Genomic DNA, 16,494 nt, shown 5'->3' on the forward strand with positions numbered 1-16,494 from the left:
CCGTAGGTGCTTGGGATGCTGGTTGGAGGAAGGTGAGTACGGGTACCACAACTGCACCATCGACTTGAGTCCAAGACCGAGGGAAGTCCCCGAGCACAGTACTAACCATATCTTCCCTTTCCTCTACGGGTCGATGGTCTTCTTGTTCCTCTTCAGGGTTCCTCAGTTGTTCGGGACACTTCTTCAGGTGGTCCCGGGATACAATGGCTGTAGTTTCCCCTCCGTCTTTACTGATGGTACAAACCTTCGGGTTCTCGTGGCTTGAGGGCAGTACGGTGTACGGGTCCTTTTCCCACTGGTCGTCCAACTTGTGGAGCCGTCTCTTCCTCTTCAAGACCTGCTCTCCGGGTACCAGGGGAACAGCGGGAGCATACTGGTTGTAAGTTTTCTCTTGTCTTTCCCTAGCCTGACAGAGACTTCGCTCCACGCTCTCCTGTACTCTCCGGTACTGCTGCTGCCTCTCTGTGTCCCAGTCTGCTTCTGGTGAAGTGTCCTTGGGTGTCAGGACTCCCATTTCCAGGTCAACAGGTAACTTACCAGGTCTTGCCCTCATTAGGTAAGCCGGGATACAGTTGGTGGAACCTACCGGGATGTGGTTGTATAGGTCCACCAGATCGGGCATCTTCTCAGGCCACAGACTGCGTTCTTCCAGGGGCAACGTTTTCAGAAGATCCATTACCACCTGGTTCATTTTCTCACAAAGTCCATTAGTTTGCGGATGATAGGGTGTCGTCCTTATCTTCCGGCAGCCATACAGAGTGCAGAATTCTTGGAAGACCTCCGCTCCAAAGGCAGGTCCCTGGTCTGTCAACACTTGGTCCGGGTACCCGTGTGGACGGCAGAAATGCTGCTGGAAGGCTCTCGCTGCTGTTCAAGCTGTTAAGTCCTTGACGGGGACGACAACCAAGAACCGGGAGTAGTGATCCACGATGGTTAGTGCGTAGACGTAGCCACTTCTGCTTGGGGTCAGTTTTACATGATCCAAGGCTACCAGTTCCAACGGCTGCCGGGTGACGATGGACTGCAGGGGAGTCTTCTGGCTGGCACGGTCCTTCCTTCTTAGGTTGCACGGGCCACAGTCTCTGCACCACTTCTCAATGGTTCCCCTCATGCCTACCCAGTGGAATCGCTCGCGCAGTAGGAACTCCAGCTTCTTCCACCCGAAGTGTCCAGCTCCGTCGTGGTATGCCTCCATCACCATGGCTGCGTCTCTTCGTGGCACCACTACTTGCCAGAGTAGTTCATGCGTCCGGGAGTTAACCATTCTGCGGCACAACTTCCCCTTGTAAAGGAACAGTCGACTCCTCTCTGCCCATAGTTGTTTGGCTTCCTCCGGAGCGTCTGGTTCAAGGCAAGCCTCCAGGCGAGTCAGCATCTCCTTCACCAGTCGGACGGCAGGGTCGCTGTCTTGCGTTTCCGCCCAGTTGTAGTGAGGTAAGGGGTTCAACGTAGCAGCCTGCTTACTCCTTACCCGGTGGGAGTACTGGATAGTCCCATGACGGTGGAACGCAGGGAGTTCAACTTCTTCCAGTCCCTCCGGATCTTCTCCTTCGTCCGGCAGGTTGGGCATCCTGGACAGGGCGTAAGCATTGGTATTGGAGCGTCCTGCCCGGTATTTGATTGTGAACTCGTAGTTGGACAGACGGGCCATCCACCTCTGCTCCAGGGCACCGAGTCTTGCCGTGTCCAGGTGTGTCAACGGGTTGTTATCCGTGTACACGGTGAACCGGGAAGAAGCGAGGTAATGCTTAAAGCGCTCGGTGACTGCCCATACTACGGCCAGGAACTCTAGCTTAAATGAGCTGTAATTCTCGGGGTTCCTTTCGGTGGGTCGCAGCTTTCGGCTGGCGTAGGCGATTACTCGTTCCTTCCCCTGCTGGATCTGGGACAGTACGGCTCCTAGCCCGATGTTACTGGCGTCGGTGTAGAGGATAAAGGGCTGGCTATAATCCGGGTACGCCAGGATTTCGTCCCCCGTGAGGGCCATCTTCAGCTGGCGGAAGGACTCTTCTTCCAGCTCCTCCCATTTGAAGGGCGGCTTCTGGTTCTTGGCCTTCCGGGACTGGCCTATCAGGAGGTCCTGCATAGGTGCTGCCTTTTTGGTGAAACCGGGAATAAACCTTCGGTAGTAGCCTACCAACCCGAGGAACTGCCGCACTTCTTTTACGCTGGAGGGGCTTGGCCATTCCTTAATTGCGGTGATCTTATCAGGGTCGGGAGCCACTCCGTCAGCGCTCACCACGTGTCCCAGGTACTGCACCTTTGGTTTCAGGAGGTGACACTTGGAGGGTTTCACCTTTAGGCCGTAACTCGCCAGAGCTTCGAACACTTCCGCCAGGTGTTTCAGGTGGTCCTCATACGTCTTGGAATATACGATGACATCGTCCAGGTACAACAGGACCGTCTCGAAGTTTCTGTGGCCCAGACAACACTCCATTAGTCGTTGGAAGGTTCCTGGTGCGTTGCAGAGTCCGAACGGCATGCAGGTGAACTCGCTAAGTCCCATCGGGGTGGTGAATGCGGTCTTCTCCCGGTCCGCCTCTGCTACAGGAACCTGCCAGTACCCGCTAGTGAGATCCAAGGTAGAGAAGAAGTTAGCAGATCTTAAAGCAGCCAATGACTCCTCTATCCTTGGTAAGGGGTATGCATCCTTGTGTGTGATACGGTTGATTTTCCGGTAATCTACATACATCCTCATGGTGTTGTCTTTTTTTCTGACTAAGACTAGTGGAGCTGCCCAGGGGCTACAGCTATCCCTGATCACCCCAGCCTCCTTCATGTCTCTAAGCATCCCCTTGGCGTGTTGGTAGTGTGCAGGGGGTACGGGTCGATACCTCTCTTTTATGGGAGGATGGTCTCCCGTGGGGATGTGGTGTTCTACCCCCTTGACTCGCCCGAAGTCTAACGGGTGTTTACTAAACACTCTCTCGTACTCTTGAACCACCCGATAGACTCCCTGTTTCTGATGTGAGGGAGTGGAGTCAGTACCCAAATGTAGTTGCTGACACCAGTCCTCCATTGTTTTCTTATAGCCGTTACCTTCCTCCGGGTGAGATGGAGGCAAGGGTTCCACAGATTGTATAGCATTTTGGTTAATGGTATATAATTTGGCTAGCGTGGCATACCGGGGCAGGTACACTTCCCTCTTCCCGATATTGATTATGCGAACGGGCACCCTCCCATGGCGTACATTAACCACCCCCCGTGCTGTCAAGATGGTGGGCCTACTGTCTGAGTAAACTGGTTCTACCATTGCCTGGTAATCTCTACCTCTCAGACCAATAGCTGCCCGGCACCAAATCATCATTTCACTTTTTGGGGGCATGGCAATAGGAAAAGGGTCACACATTCTTACGCTACCAATCTCACCGCCGGAGAGTTCCACCTGTTGCCGTCGCATCAGTGCCCGGATCTCTTTCTGGAGCACCCGCTGCTCGCCGGAGCTGGCGTTCTTGACAACCTGCTGTAAAAGGAAAATCACCTCTGCAAGACAATTTTCCATTACATTAGTTCCTAGAGTTATTTTTGGGTGACTCTCATGTTTGTCAATATCTACAATGATCAGTCCCTGTGCTGCCAGTTCGACTCTACCGATTTTGATGGTCACCTCTTTAAATCCGATCTGTGGCACGGGCTGGCCATTGCTGGCGATGATACTCAAGTCGTCGTCAGGGTAGCGGGTAATATCCGAGTCATTCCAGTACTGCTTAAAGAGCACGTACGGGATGGTGGTGACCTGTGACCCGGTGTCCAGTAGGGCACTCATGGGAATGCCATCCAGTACCACAGGCAAGACTGGACGTCCTCCCACATATCTGTCGCGCCAGTTCGATGGGCCTGGTGATCTTTTTCCTGGGGGTTGGCCCTCTACCCCAGGTTGTGCCCGTTTAAAGAACAGTACCTTGCCATATGTCCGGGTTGATTGCAGCGGCGGCAGATGGGTCGTCCGTCTTCGCTGTATCGGTCACTGGGTCTTCCTCTGGCCGGTGGGGTCCTCCTTGGTCGACGCCACGGGATGTCCTCCGGTCCGGATGCCAGCTGGATCTTCCCTGGGGTGGAAACCTGTAAAGACTGCACAGTTCGGGTTAGCGCAGCAACGCTCTTAGCTAGCTCTTGGACCTGATGGTGTAGGTCTGGAGCCGGGTCATTGTCCAAAGCCTGCGCATCAGCTCCCACAGGCCCTGCCGACAAGGGCGCCGCCTCCTGGTGGTAAGTGATAGCTGGGCGCCTGTGGGCCACAACGCCACCCGGTGCCGGTTCTCGGAGCACCCGGATGGCTCTGTCCTTGAACTGTGCAAAGCCCAGATGGGGATCCTGTAAGGCCATCGCCCGCAACTGGGTTCGGTGGGCATTACAATATAGTCCCTCTATAAATTGTTCGGTCAACAGCCTGTCCTCGTTTCCCACTCCATCAGGGTCGGTCTGCTTAATGGCCCTCAGGGCCTCTTGTAGGTTTAGTGCATAGTCCCTTATACTCTCATGCGCTCGCTGCTTGCACCCGTAGAATCTAAGCTTAATCTCGGCTGAGGTGCGGGTATCAAAGGTATCCTTCAGCCGGGTTAGTATCCCTGCGACAGTCTTCCTCCCAGGTGGCCAGGATTTTACTTCCCTTTTGGCTGCCCCGGTTAGTTGGGCCACCAGGATGCTCACTTTTTGCTCTTCTGTGAGGGGGTACACCTGGAAGAGGCTATCCAGCTTTTCTCTAAAGTCATGCAGGGTATGTGACTCCCCTGAGTACTGGGGTAGCCAAGTTGCTCCCGGGATATAGGGCATGGTGAAGGGCATAACTGCAGCAGCGGTGGCGCTGGCGGGGGTTGAGGCAATGAAGCTCTCCTCCGCATCCGACATCTTCCTCCCCCCTAGTGGACCGTGGCCTACCTTGCGATGATCCTGTTCCGTAGGCCGCGGCTCCGCAGTAGATCGTCAGGGTTGAGGACCTTCCGTCGCGCTCCGGTGACGTCGGCGTCTGCTGGGCTCCTTCCAGGACCTTACGCAACGTCCGGACATGAGGCGGGGCTTCAGTTCTCGCGCGCTTTCGGAGTCCACGCCCCTCTTCTTCCCGCGCGGCGTCCTCAAGATGGCGTCCAACGGCGGGAAAACTCCACGGATGGCGGGAAGAAGGCTGAAGATGGCGCCGGATGGCGGGAATCTTCACAGATGGCGGGAAGAAGGCTGAAAATGGCGCCGGATGGCGGGAATCTTCACCGATGGCGGGAAAACTTCACGGATGGTAAGTTTTAAAAGTCTCTTTTTCAGGCACGCAGTACCCGGTGGTTGCGGGCACGAAATCCTGCCGACTACGCCAAAATTGACGCGCCCCTGGGCCTGCTGTGTCGCGCAGCGTCTCGCGCACGGGGGCTTACCCGGAACCGGATCAGATGAGGGTTGTAGTCTCCGAGTGGCGGGGACCCGGTCCGTGCCCAGGGAGTCAACTCAGTGTGTGGCAGTCTTGATAGATGTTATTTGAGTGTCGACTACGCCACCCGTTGATTTGCAGCTATGGAGCTGCCGCTGCAGGGCAGACCGCTGAGGCCAGTGTAGAATTGTGCAGCGTGATAGTATAACCCCCAACGGGAGGGGTATGGCCTCAGGGCAGCCGACGTGGAAGATGAGGGTAGCAGGAACCACTCAGAGACGGTGCGGTGTAATTCAGGGTCTTTACTGGTAACAACGATAGACCCTCCCGGAGTACTTGCTAGCGAACGGGGCCTGGTCAGTCCTTGAGCAGATGGGATCTCCCCTGGCCAGGCGGAGTTGTAGGCCTCCCAAACTGACTGTACTCTTCTGGCTACCTTGCTAGAAGCGGATATAAGTAGCCCACGTCCCTGAGTGTACCGTGTGGTGCTCACCCGTATGGCCGGTGACTCGGGGCCTTCTAATGGCTTCCGCTCCACGATGGCGGCGCTGGTCCCACGCGCGTGACCGTGCCTTCGGGTTTCTGGGCCTGAGGACCTGAAATCCCCTGCCGGTCGGCTTCTGCTGCTGGGTAAGAGTTAGTCCCCACAGCCTCGGACGCCGGGTCCGGTAAGAGAGCTTCTCAGTCAGGGCGAGCTCTGCAGCTGCCAGCCCCTGACTTGTAGTAGTATTGCTCCCACTGAGCTTCTGCTGTTTCTTCCTGTGACTGTTTCTTGTCTCTACTCTCCTTGACTGACTAACCCTGCTTCAGCCCCGGGTTTATATAGCGGAAGGTCTTCCCCTCCCAAGACTGGGCAGGAGATGTGGCATGCACAGGATCCCTGGCCAAGAGACCTCCCACCTGCTCTCAGACATAACATTGCTTGTTACTGTGGAAACCAGACCCCTGGGGTGCCACAATTGCAATAAAAGATTTTTCACGTATACATAGTGACTGGTAATGGTAGAATTTAAAAGCTTATTACATTTCAAGACACCTTAGTGGAAGGATGTTCAAGATACAACAGTGCTCACATTACATCCTATTGACCAATCTGCCATTATGGTTTCCTACATTACGATATGGATTATATGGTTGAAACTGTAGATACAGGACTTGTAGTGCACACTATTATGCCTATAGTTGTCCATAGTCCTAAAAGATGTTTTGTTAATTTGCTTTCATGGGGTAAAGGGAGATAAGCTTCTTCCAGGCAGTTATCTCAGGGGAAACAATAAAATTGGACAGGAAATCCAACCTGTCCAATCTATTTTTCCATTGACCTCTGACACTGGTAGAAAGATCATTGAAGTTTACTCGTCATCTTGGCTAACGTATGTGCGTGTTGCCGCTGATGGGCTTTGCTGTGACACCATACTTCAGGAACCCCATAGTAAATCCTACATCAAGGCCATAAAGGCGCCAGTTAACAACAGCTAATGATAAGCCAGTGACATCTAATTATAAACCAGTGACATTGAATGTATGTACTTGGTGTAGGGTGACTACTGGTGAAATGATGGCAGTATATTATATTATTGACACTTTCAATTATTGCTCTTGCAGAAAATAGAAGAGGAGAATGAAGAAAACCTGCTAGCAGTTCTTACTGAGACACTGGACAGTCTCCCAGTGGATGAGGATGGATTGCCTTCATTTGATGCACTGACAGATGGAGATGTGACCAGTGAACATGATCCCAGCCTTTCATCTATGCCTGACGGCACCCCTCCAACACAGGAGGCAGAAGAGCCGTCACTAGTAAGAACCCTTCCTACTGTTTAACAGGAATTGGATGTGCTTCTGGCTACCCCCTGCATGGGTATGATGTAGTCAAAATAAGGTTTGGACTTTAATTTTAGGTCTAAAAAAAAAAAAAAAAAAGATTGACGTAGCTGTAATAAGATTGCACATGAAATGCTTAAATAGTGGAGTGGTCTTTGAGTTGGGAAGTGCATGGATGCTTTTTATTTAGGGAGGTTTATTTTTAACTTCTAACATTGATTTGTAATGTTATCTGGGACCCATAATCAATATCATCCATTTCGCCACTTTCAAGGCAAGAGTGCTCTTCTCCTGGCTTTATTGACCAGATGACACTTGCGTGTAACCTCAAATTATTTTAGTCACTGTAATGGAATTGTCCGTACTTGGCCAAAGGAGGTGCTTCAAAGCAATGTGATGGGAAGGTGTTAGTAAATGAGGTCAGTGGCAAATCTTCTTATTCAGTTCTACGCTATTATGTAATACGAAGAAGATGATAGGAATCTTGGTTTGCATTTAAGCAGATATCTGGGAAGTCTTCTCACCAAGCTTTTTTTAGAGAGGAATTGGCTATAGTATGTAATTGCTTTGTCTGGTCAAAATGCCACTGTTCTCTTTTTTTTTTTTTGTATTTTCATTCCTGAGATATGGCTCCATCTTTCCTTTATATAAATCCAGTTTTGTTAGCAAAGGAAAGTGAAGTGAGAGTGTGATTCTTTATAAGATGCCCTCAAAGAAAATTTGAAGACCATGCCCCATTGGCTAGCAAGACTAGATTCACATACAGGGAAAAGATGGCCATATCTCAGGAACGGAGAGGATCAGGAACAAACCAAAAAACATTGCCAGATTCAAGATAACATCATTTAGATCAGATAAAAAGAAAAGCATAATCAAAGAAGATTTGAAGACCATTCCCCATTGACTAGCAAGATGAGCTTCACGTACAGGAAAGTGGTGACCATATCTCAAGAATGGAGAGGCTCAGGAACAAACAGAAACACATTGCCAGGCTCAGGACAACATCATTTAGGTCAGATAAAAAGAAAAGCATAGTCAAAGAAGATTTGAAGACCATGCCCCATTGGCTTGCAAGATTAGATTCACCTACAGGGAAGAGGTTGTCATATCTCAGGAATGGAGAGGCTCAGGAACAAACAAAAAACATTGCTAGATTCTGAACTACAGCACTTAGATCAGATAAAAAGATAAACATAATTATTGCAAGTCACAAGGCCTCCTTAAGGTGGCCATACACCTTAACAGCTGGACCAATGCTGGTTTGGCCACCAGCTATTCCTCTCAGTTCCCCAAGTGTTTTCACTAGGAATAGAGATGTTAGCTGCCACCAGACACTTCTGTCTAAGCTCCCAGATCATGCCCTCTCCATCTCTTTCCTGACCCTCAGATGGGTTAGATTTGGAAGTTTCCCATATATATTAGTTGGTCACCAGGTTTGGGGGCCTATAGATTGTAATCCATCTGTCTGTATTGTAATGAACAGTAGCTATCCATGCACATATTGCCAGGTGAGGCTTGTGGTGGGCTTGTGCTTATACATAGCAGCCTATATGAATAAGCCGAGCTATAATGTAAAACATCACAGAAGGAACCTCAGCCAGATATCTGCTGACGCAGGATGGGGTATTTAGACTACGATAGACTTATTTTAAACAATGTTGCTGGGCTGCACTTTTCCCTCCCCATTGGCTTTGGCTAGGTTAAAATAATAAAGTCAGGTGTTACTCTCCCCAGGTCCAGGGCTACATCTCTGCTGCTACTCCATTCTTTGTTGACAGGTTACAGTAGTGATGTCACGACTACACCTACACATGGGTTCTTATGTTGAAAAAAAAAGTATAGCGCTTAGTAAGCTTTTTTGCTGTGTTCCTCTGAGGGGTATTGCAGCAGACAGCACTATTACATACCTCAGAAATAGGATATACAAACGCTTACCAGCTCAGCTATCCAACGGAGGCCAAAAGAACACTCTTCTGGCCTTAAAAATGTGTGAACTACCTAAGAATATGGTAACCCTAAGAAATAATATCGTTGTAAGAAGAAAAAAAAGCACTGAGAAGATATTAAAGAATTATCTAAAAAGACAAGTAAGTTCCTATAGATCTCCAAGTCAATTGTTCTCAATTTACAGCCCGAGATCCATTATGTATTTAAAGGTGTAGTCATTTAATCTTTATACAATTATCACTTTAAAAGGGGTTTCTACCTATGGAAAAACTGTAACGTTCCCCATCCTTTCTAGGACAATAGTGGAGTTTCCTCCTCTGGGACCTTCACCAATGACTGTAACAAAGTGGATCTCAGGATCGTAGGGTCCTGGGGGAGGCGGCTCCACTGGTGTCCCCGAAAAAAAACAGCACATTGTTTTGCTAAAAGTGTAATTTCATGTGTACAATATATGCATATAGGAAAGTATAAGAGAGCAGCATGCCATGGAGCCATGAGAAAACCTTGGTGTGCCTCGAGTACATAGAAATATATCATGTGCCTATACCAGTCTATGGGTGCCACAATACAGACCCAGTACAGTAAGGCCTATACCAGTCTATGGGTGCCACAATACAGACCCGGTACAGTATGGTCTATACCAGTCTATGGGTGCCACAATACAGACCCAGTACAGTAAGGCCTATACCAGTCTATGGGTGCCACAATACAGACCCGGTACAGTATGGTCTATACCAGTCTATGGGTGCCACAATACAGACCCAGTACAGTAAGGCCTATACCAGTCTATGGGTGCCACAATACAGACCCGGTACAGTATGGTCTATACCAGTCTATGGGTGCCACAATACAGACCCAGTACAGTAAGGTCTATACCAGTCTATGGGTGCCACAATACAGACCCGGTACAGTAAGGTCTATACCAGTCTATGGGTGCCACAATACAGATCGGGTACAGTATGGTCTATACCAGTCTATGGGTTCCACAATACAGACCCGGTACAGTATGGGCCTATACCAGTCTACCAGTGCCTTATTACAGATCCAGTACAGTATGGGCCTATGCCAGTCTATGGGTGCCACAATACAGACCCGGTACAATATGGTCTATACCAGTCTATGGGTGCCACAATACAGACCCGGTACAGTATGGTCTATACCAGTCTATGGGTGCCACAATACAGACATGGTACAGTATGGGCCTATACCAGTCTACCAGTGCCTTATTACAGATCCAGTACAGTATGGGCCTATACCAGTCTATGGGTGCCACAATACAGATCTCATACAGTATGGGCCTATACCAGTCTATGGGTGCCACAATACAGATCTCATACAGTATGGGCCTATACCAGTCTATGGGTGCCACAATACAGACACGGTACAGTATGGGTCTCTAACAGTCTACCAGTGCCTTATTACAGATCCAGTACAGTATGGGCCTATACCAGTCTATGGGTGCCACATTACAGGTCCAGTACAGTATGGGTCTATAACAGTCTACCGGTGCATTATTACAGATCCAGTACAGTATGAGTCTATACCAGGCTATGGGTGCCACATTACAGACAGATCCAGTACAGTATGGTCTATACCAGTCTACGGGTGCCACATTACAGACAGATCCAGTACAGTATGGGTCTATAACAGTCTATGGGTGCCACATTACAGACAAATCCGGTACAGTATAGACCTATACCGGGCTATGGGTTTCACAGTACAAATCTGGTACAGTATGGGCCTATACCAGTCTACGGGTGCCACATTACAGACCCAGCACAGTTAGGGCCTATACCAGTCTACGGATGCCACATTACAGATCCAGCACAGTTTGGGCCTATACCAGGCTATGGGTACCACATTACAGATCCAGCACAGTTTGGGGCTATACCAGTCTATGGGTCTAACAATACAGAAAGCATATACAATGTGCCAGAAGAAATTGTTGTAACGTGAACATATACTGTAATTCCTCTAAAACAATATTTTTTATATTATTAAAAAATACACCTAGATCCCGTGTATTAAAAAGATGTGCTACCTATATAAACGACAACACAACTCCCTAAGGAGTATAATGGCCTTAAATAGCCCTGATAAGCCACTATTCTGATCCTGCCTGACGCGGGGGTTGGCACCCTGAAAATGCGTGATTGGCTCCCCCACTCAGCGGTGGCTGTCCCTATCTATCCCTATTGTGCCCTACAAGGTTATCTAAGCACATAGGTAAAGGTGACTGCCTAGTCTAATACAAAATTGCTCCTATTATAAGAATATATAGGAAATATAGATAAACATTTTAACATCTTGTATCATAATAACGCCTCGATGCGTTTCCCCATTGTATTTGGTTCATCAGGAGGCAGGTGTCAATATTGTATATTCAGGAGAGATGGAGCTGCATGATGTGAGCTGCTGCAAGATGGCTGGCTAACAATACAGATCTGGTACAGTATGGGCCTATACCAGGCTATAGGTGTAACAATACAGATCTGGTACAGAATGGGCCTATACCTGGCTATGGGTGTAACAATACAAATCTGGTACAGTATGGGCCTATACCTGGCTATGGGTGTAACAATACAGATCTGGTACAGTATGGGCCTATACCGGGCTATGGGTGTAACAATACAGATCTGGTACAGTATGGGCCTATACCGGGCTATTGGTGTAACAATACAGATCTGGTACAGTATGGGCCTCTACCAGGCTATGGGTGTAACAATACAGATCTGGTACAGTATGGGCCTATACCAGGCTATGGGTGTAACAATACAGATCTGGTACAGTATGGGCCTATAACAGTCTATGGGTTCCACAATGCAGACCCAGTACAGTAGGGGCCTATAACAGTCTATGGGTGCCACAATACAGATCTGGTACAGTATGGGCCTATACCAGTCTATGGGTGCCACAATAATGACCCGGTACAGTATGGGCCTCTACCAGTCTATGGGTGCCACAATACAGATCTGGTACAGTATGGGCCTATACCAGACTATGGGTGCCACAATACAGATCTGGTACAGTATGGGCCTATACCAGACTGTGAGTGCCACAATACAGATCTGGTACAGTATGGGCCTATACCAATCTATGGGTGCCACAATACAGACCCGGTACAGTATGGGCCTATACCAGACTATGAGTGCCACAATACAGATCTGGTACAGTATGGGCCTTTACCAGTCTATGGGTGCCACAATACAGATCTGGTACAGTATGGGCCTATACCAGTCTATGGGTGCCACAATACAGATCTGGTACAGTATGGGCCTATACCAGACTATGAGTGCCACAATACAGATCTGGTACAGGATGGGCCTATACCAGTCTATGGGTGCCACAATACAGATCTGGTACAGTATGGGCCTATACCAGTCTATGGGTGCCACAATACAGACCCGGAACAGTATGGGCCTATACCAGACTATGAGTGCCACAATACAGATCTGGTACAGTATGGGCCTTTACCAGTCTATGGGTGCCACAATACAGATCTTGTACAGTATGGGCCTATACCAGTCTATGGGTGCCACAATACAGATCTGGTACAGTATGGGCCTATACCAGACTATGAGTGCCACAATAAAGATCTGGTACAGTATGGGCCTATAGCAGTCTATGGGTGCCACAATACAGATCTGGTACAGTATGGGCCTATACCAGACTATGAGTGCCACAATACAGATCTGGTACAGTATGGGCCTATACCAGTCTATGGGTGCCACAATACAGACCCGGTACAGTATGGGCCTATACCAGACTATGAGTGCCACAATACAGATCTGGTACAGTATGGGCCTTTACCAGTCTATGGGTGCCACAATACAGATCTGGTACAGTATGGGCCTATACCAGTCTATGGTTGCCACAATAGTGATCTGGTACAGTATGGGCCTATACCATACTATGAGTGCCACAATACAGATCTGGTACAGTAAGGGCCTATACCAGTCTATGGGTGCCACAATACAGACCCGGTACAGTATGGGCCTATACCAGACTATGAGTGCCACAATACGGATCTGGTACAGTATGGGCCTATACCAGTCTATGGGTGCCACAATACGGATCTGATACAGTATGGGCCTATACCAGACTATGAGTTCCACAATACAGATCTGGTACAGTAAGGGCCTATACCAGTCTATGGGTGTCACAATACAGACCCATTACAGAATGGGCCTATACCTGGCTATGGGTGTAACAATACAGATCTGGTACAGTATGGGCCTATACCGGGCTATGGGTGCCACAATACGGATCTGGTACAGTATGGGCCTATACCAGTCTATGGGTGCCACAATACGGATCTGGTACAGTATGGGCCTATACCATGCTATGGGTGTAACAATACAGATCTGGTACAGTAAGGGCCTATACCAGTCTATGGGTGCCACAATATAGATCTGGCACAGTAAGGGCCTATACCAGTCTATGGGTGCAACAATACAGACCCGGTACAGTATGGGCCTATAACAGTCTATGGGTGCCACAATACAGATCTGGTACAGTATGGGCCTATACCAGTCTATGGGTGCCACAATACTGACCCGGTACAGTATGGGCCTATACCAGTCTATGGGTGCCACAATACAGATCTGGTACAGTATGGGCCTATACCAGTCTATGGGTGCCACAATACAGATCTGGTACAGTATGGGCCTATACCAGACTGTGAGTGCCACAATACAGATCTGGTACAGTATGGGCCTATACCAATCTATGGGTGCCACAATACAGACCCGGTACAGTATGGGCCTATACCAGACTATGAGTGCCACAATACAGATCTGGTACAGTATGGGCCTTTACCAGTCTATGGGTGCCACAATACAGATCTGGTACAGTATGGGCCTATACCAGTCTATGGGTGCCACAATACAGATCTGGTACAGTATGAGCCTATACCAGTCTATGGGTGCCACAATACAGATCTGGTACAGTATGGGCCTATACTAGTCTATGGGTGCCACAATAGAGACCCGGAACAGTATGGGCCTATACCAGGCTATGAGTGCCACAATACAGATCTGGTACAGTATGGGCCTTTACCAGTCTATGGGTGCCTCAATACAGATCTTGTACAGTATGGGCCTATACCAGTCTATGGGTGCCACAATACAGATCTGGTACAGTATGGGCCTATACCAGACTATAAGTGCCACAATACAGATCTGGTACAGTATGGGCCTATAGCAGTCTATGGGTGCCACAATACAGATCTGGTACAGTATGGGCCTATACCAGACTATGAGTGCCACAATACAGATCTGGTACAGTATGGGCCTATACCAGTCTATGGGTGCCACAATACAGACCCGGTACAGTATGGGCCTATACCAGACTATGAGTGCCACAATACAGATCTGGTACAGTATGGGCCTTTACCAGTCTATGGGTGCCACAATACAGATCTGGTACAGTATGGGCCTATACCAGTCTATGGTTGCCACAATACTGATCTGGTACAGTATGGGCCTATACCAGACTATGAGTGCCACAATACAGATCTGGTACAGTAAGGGCCTATACCAGTCTATGGGTGCCACAATACAGACCCGGTACAGTATGGGCCTATACCAGACTATGAGTGCCACAATACGGATCTGGTACAGTATGGGCCTATACCAGTCTATGGGTGCCACAATACGGATCTGGTACAGTATGGGCCTATACCAGACTATGAGTGCCACAATACAGATCTGGTACAGTAAGGGCCTATACCAGTCTATGGGTGTCACAATACAGACCCATTACAGAATGGGCCTATACCGGGCTATGGGTGTAACAATACAGATCTGGTACAGTATGGGCCTATACCGGGCTATGGGTGCCACAATACGGATCTGGTACAGTATGGGCCTATACCAGTCTATGGGTGCCACAATACGGATCTGGTACAGTATGGGCCTATACCATGCTATGGGTGTAACAATACAGATCTGGTACAGTAAGGGCCTATACCAGTCTATGGGTGCCACAATATAGATCTGGCACAGTAAGGGCCTATACCAGTCTATGGGTGCAACAATACAGACCCGGTACAGTATGGGCCTATACCAGTCTATGGGTGTAACAATACAGACCCGGTACAGTATGGGCCTATACCACTCTATGGGTGTAACAATATAGATCTGGTACAGTATGGGCCTATACCACTCTATGGGTGTAACAATATAGATCTGGTACAGTATGGGCCTATACCAGTCTATGGGTGTAACAATATAGATCTGGTACAGTATGGGCCTATACCAGGCTATGGGTGCCACAATACAGATCCGGTACAGTATGGGCCTATACCACTCTATGGGTGTAACAATATAGATCTGGTACAGTATGGGCCTATACCACTCTATGGGTGTAACAATATAGATCTGGTACAGTATGGGCCTATACCAGGCTATGGGTGCCACAATACAGATCTGGTACAGTATGGGCCTTTACCAGGCTATGGGTGCCACAATATAGATCTGGTACAGTATGGGCCTATACCAGTCTATGGGTGTAACAATATAGATCTGGTACAGTATGGGCCTATACCAGTCTATGGGTGCCACAATACAGATCTGGTACAGTATGGGCCTATACCAGGCTGTGGTTGCTTATTACAGATTTGTACATCACTTACAGCTGTGTGCCTGAAATGAAAGACCAAAATTTGCATGTTTATTTTTTTGGAATTAATAACATACGCCTATTGTCTGTATATAACTGCCTTTGTTGTCCATAGAAACCAATCACATTACAGCTTTCATTTTCCAGAGCTGTTTAAAAAAATGAAAGCTGAACCCTGATTGGCTTCTATGATCAGCAAAGTCAGAAGCCCAATGTGTATACCATATACAATGGGGCAAGGCAGTTGGTACGAGTTGTACAATATACTGTAGTTCTGTTAATTAATCTATAATTCCCAGCATGCTGTGTGGACATAAATGGTCAAGTGCTGTCGGATCTCACAATTAACTAATCAAAAGATGCTCAGGCTTTCGCTGTTTTGTTTTTTTTATTATTATTTTTTTTTATATAAATGTATTTGTATTACTTTAGCTTTTAGCTTTTTAGGTTATTTTGCATAAGTCTTTTCTAATTGTGTTGACTGCATTATTTATTTTTTGCACAAGTAAATATTTACTCCTCATGACTAATTGGAATTAATGTTTTAAAATTGAAGAGACCTAATTGGAATTCTTCATTGTCTTGTAACCGTGCTCCTTCTCGTCTTATGTTTCCAGCTTAAAAAGCTCTTACTGGCTCCATCTAACACTCAGCTGATTTATAATGAATGCATTGGACTCAGTGCACACAACCATGCGAGCCCTAATCAGAGGATCAGGACAAGCCCTGCGCCCGTCAAGGTACAA

The 16,494-nt window shown here is 48.2% G+C and overlaps 1 protein-coding gene across 3 annotated transcripts in view; it reads left to right on the forward strand.

Annotated features, from left to right (window-relative positions):
• Positions 1-16,494, forward strand: part of PPARGC1A (PPARG coactivator 1 alpha) — a 153,966-nt gene that overhangs the window by 64,095 nt on the left and 73,377 nt on the right. For 2 of the 3 annotated variants that reach the window (XM_073646781.1, XM_073646790.1), the window contains exons 3-4: positions 6,962-7,156; positions 16,366-16,488. In XM_073646781.1, coding sequence (XP_073502882.1) covers positions 6,962-7,156; positions 16,366-16,488 — 318 coding nt within the window. Of the gene's footprint in view, positions 1-6,961; positions 7,218-16,365; positions 16,489-16,494 lie in introns of those variants that run through there. The other variant, XM_073646797.1, reaches the window with a different exon arrangement.

The sequence above is a fragment of the Phyllobates terribilis genome, unplaced genomic scaffold, assembly GCF_046119375.1.
Source record: "Phyllobates terribilis strain yellow unplaced genomic scaffold, ASM4611937v1 Scaffold_1__5_contigs__length_1240528914, whole genome shotgun sequence".
NCBI classification, from domain to species: Eukaryota; Metazoa; Chordata; class Amphibia; order Anura; family Dendrobatidae; genus Phyllobates; species Phyllobates terribilis.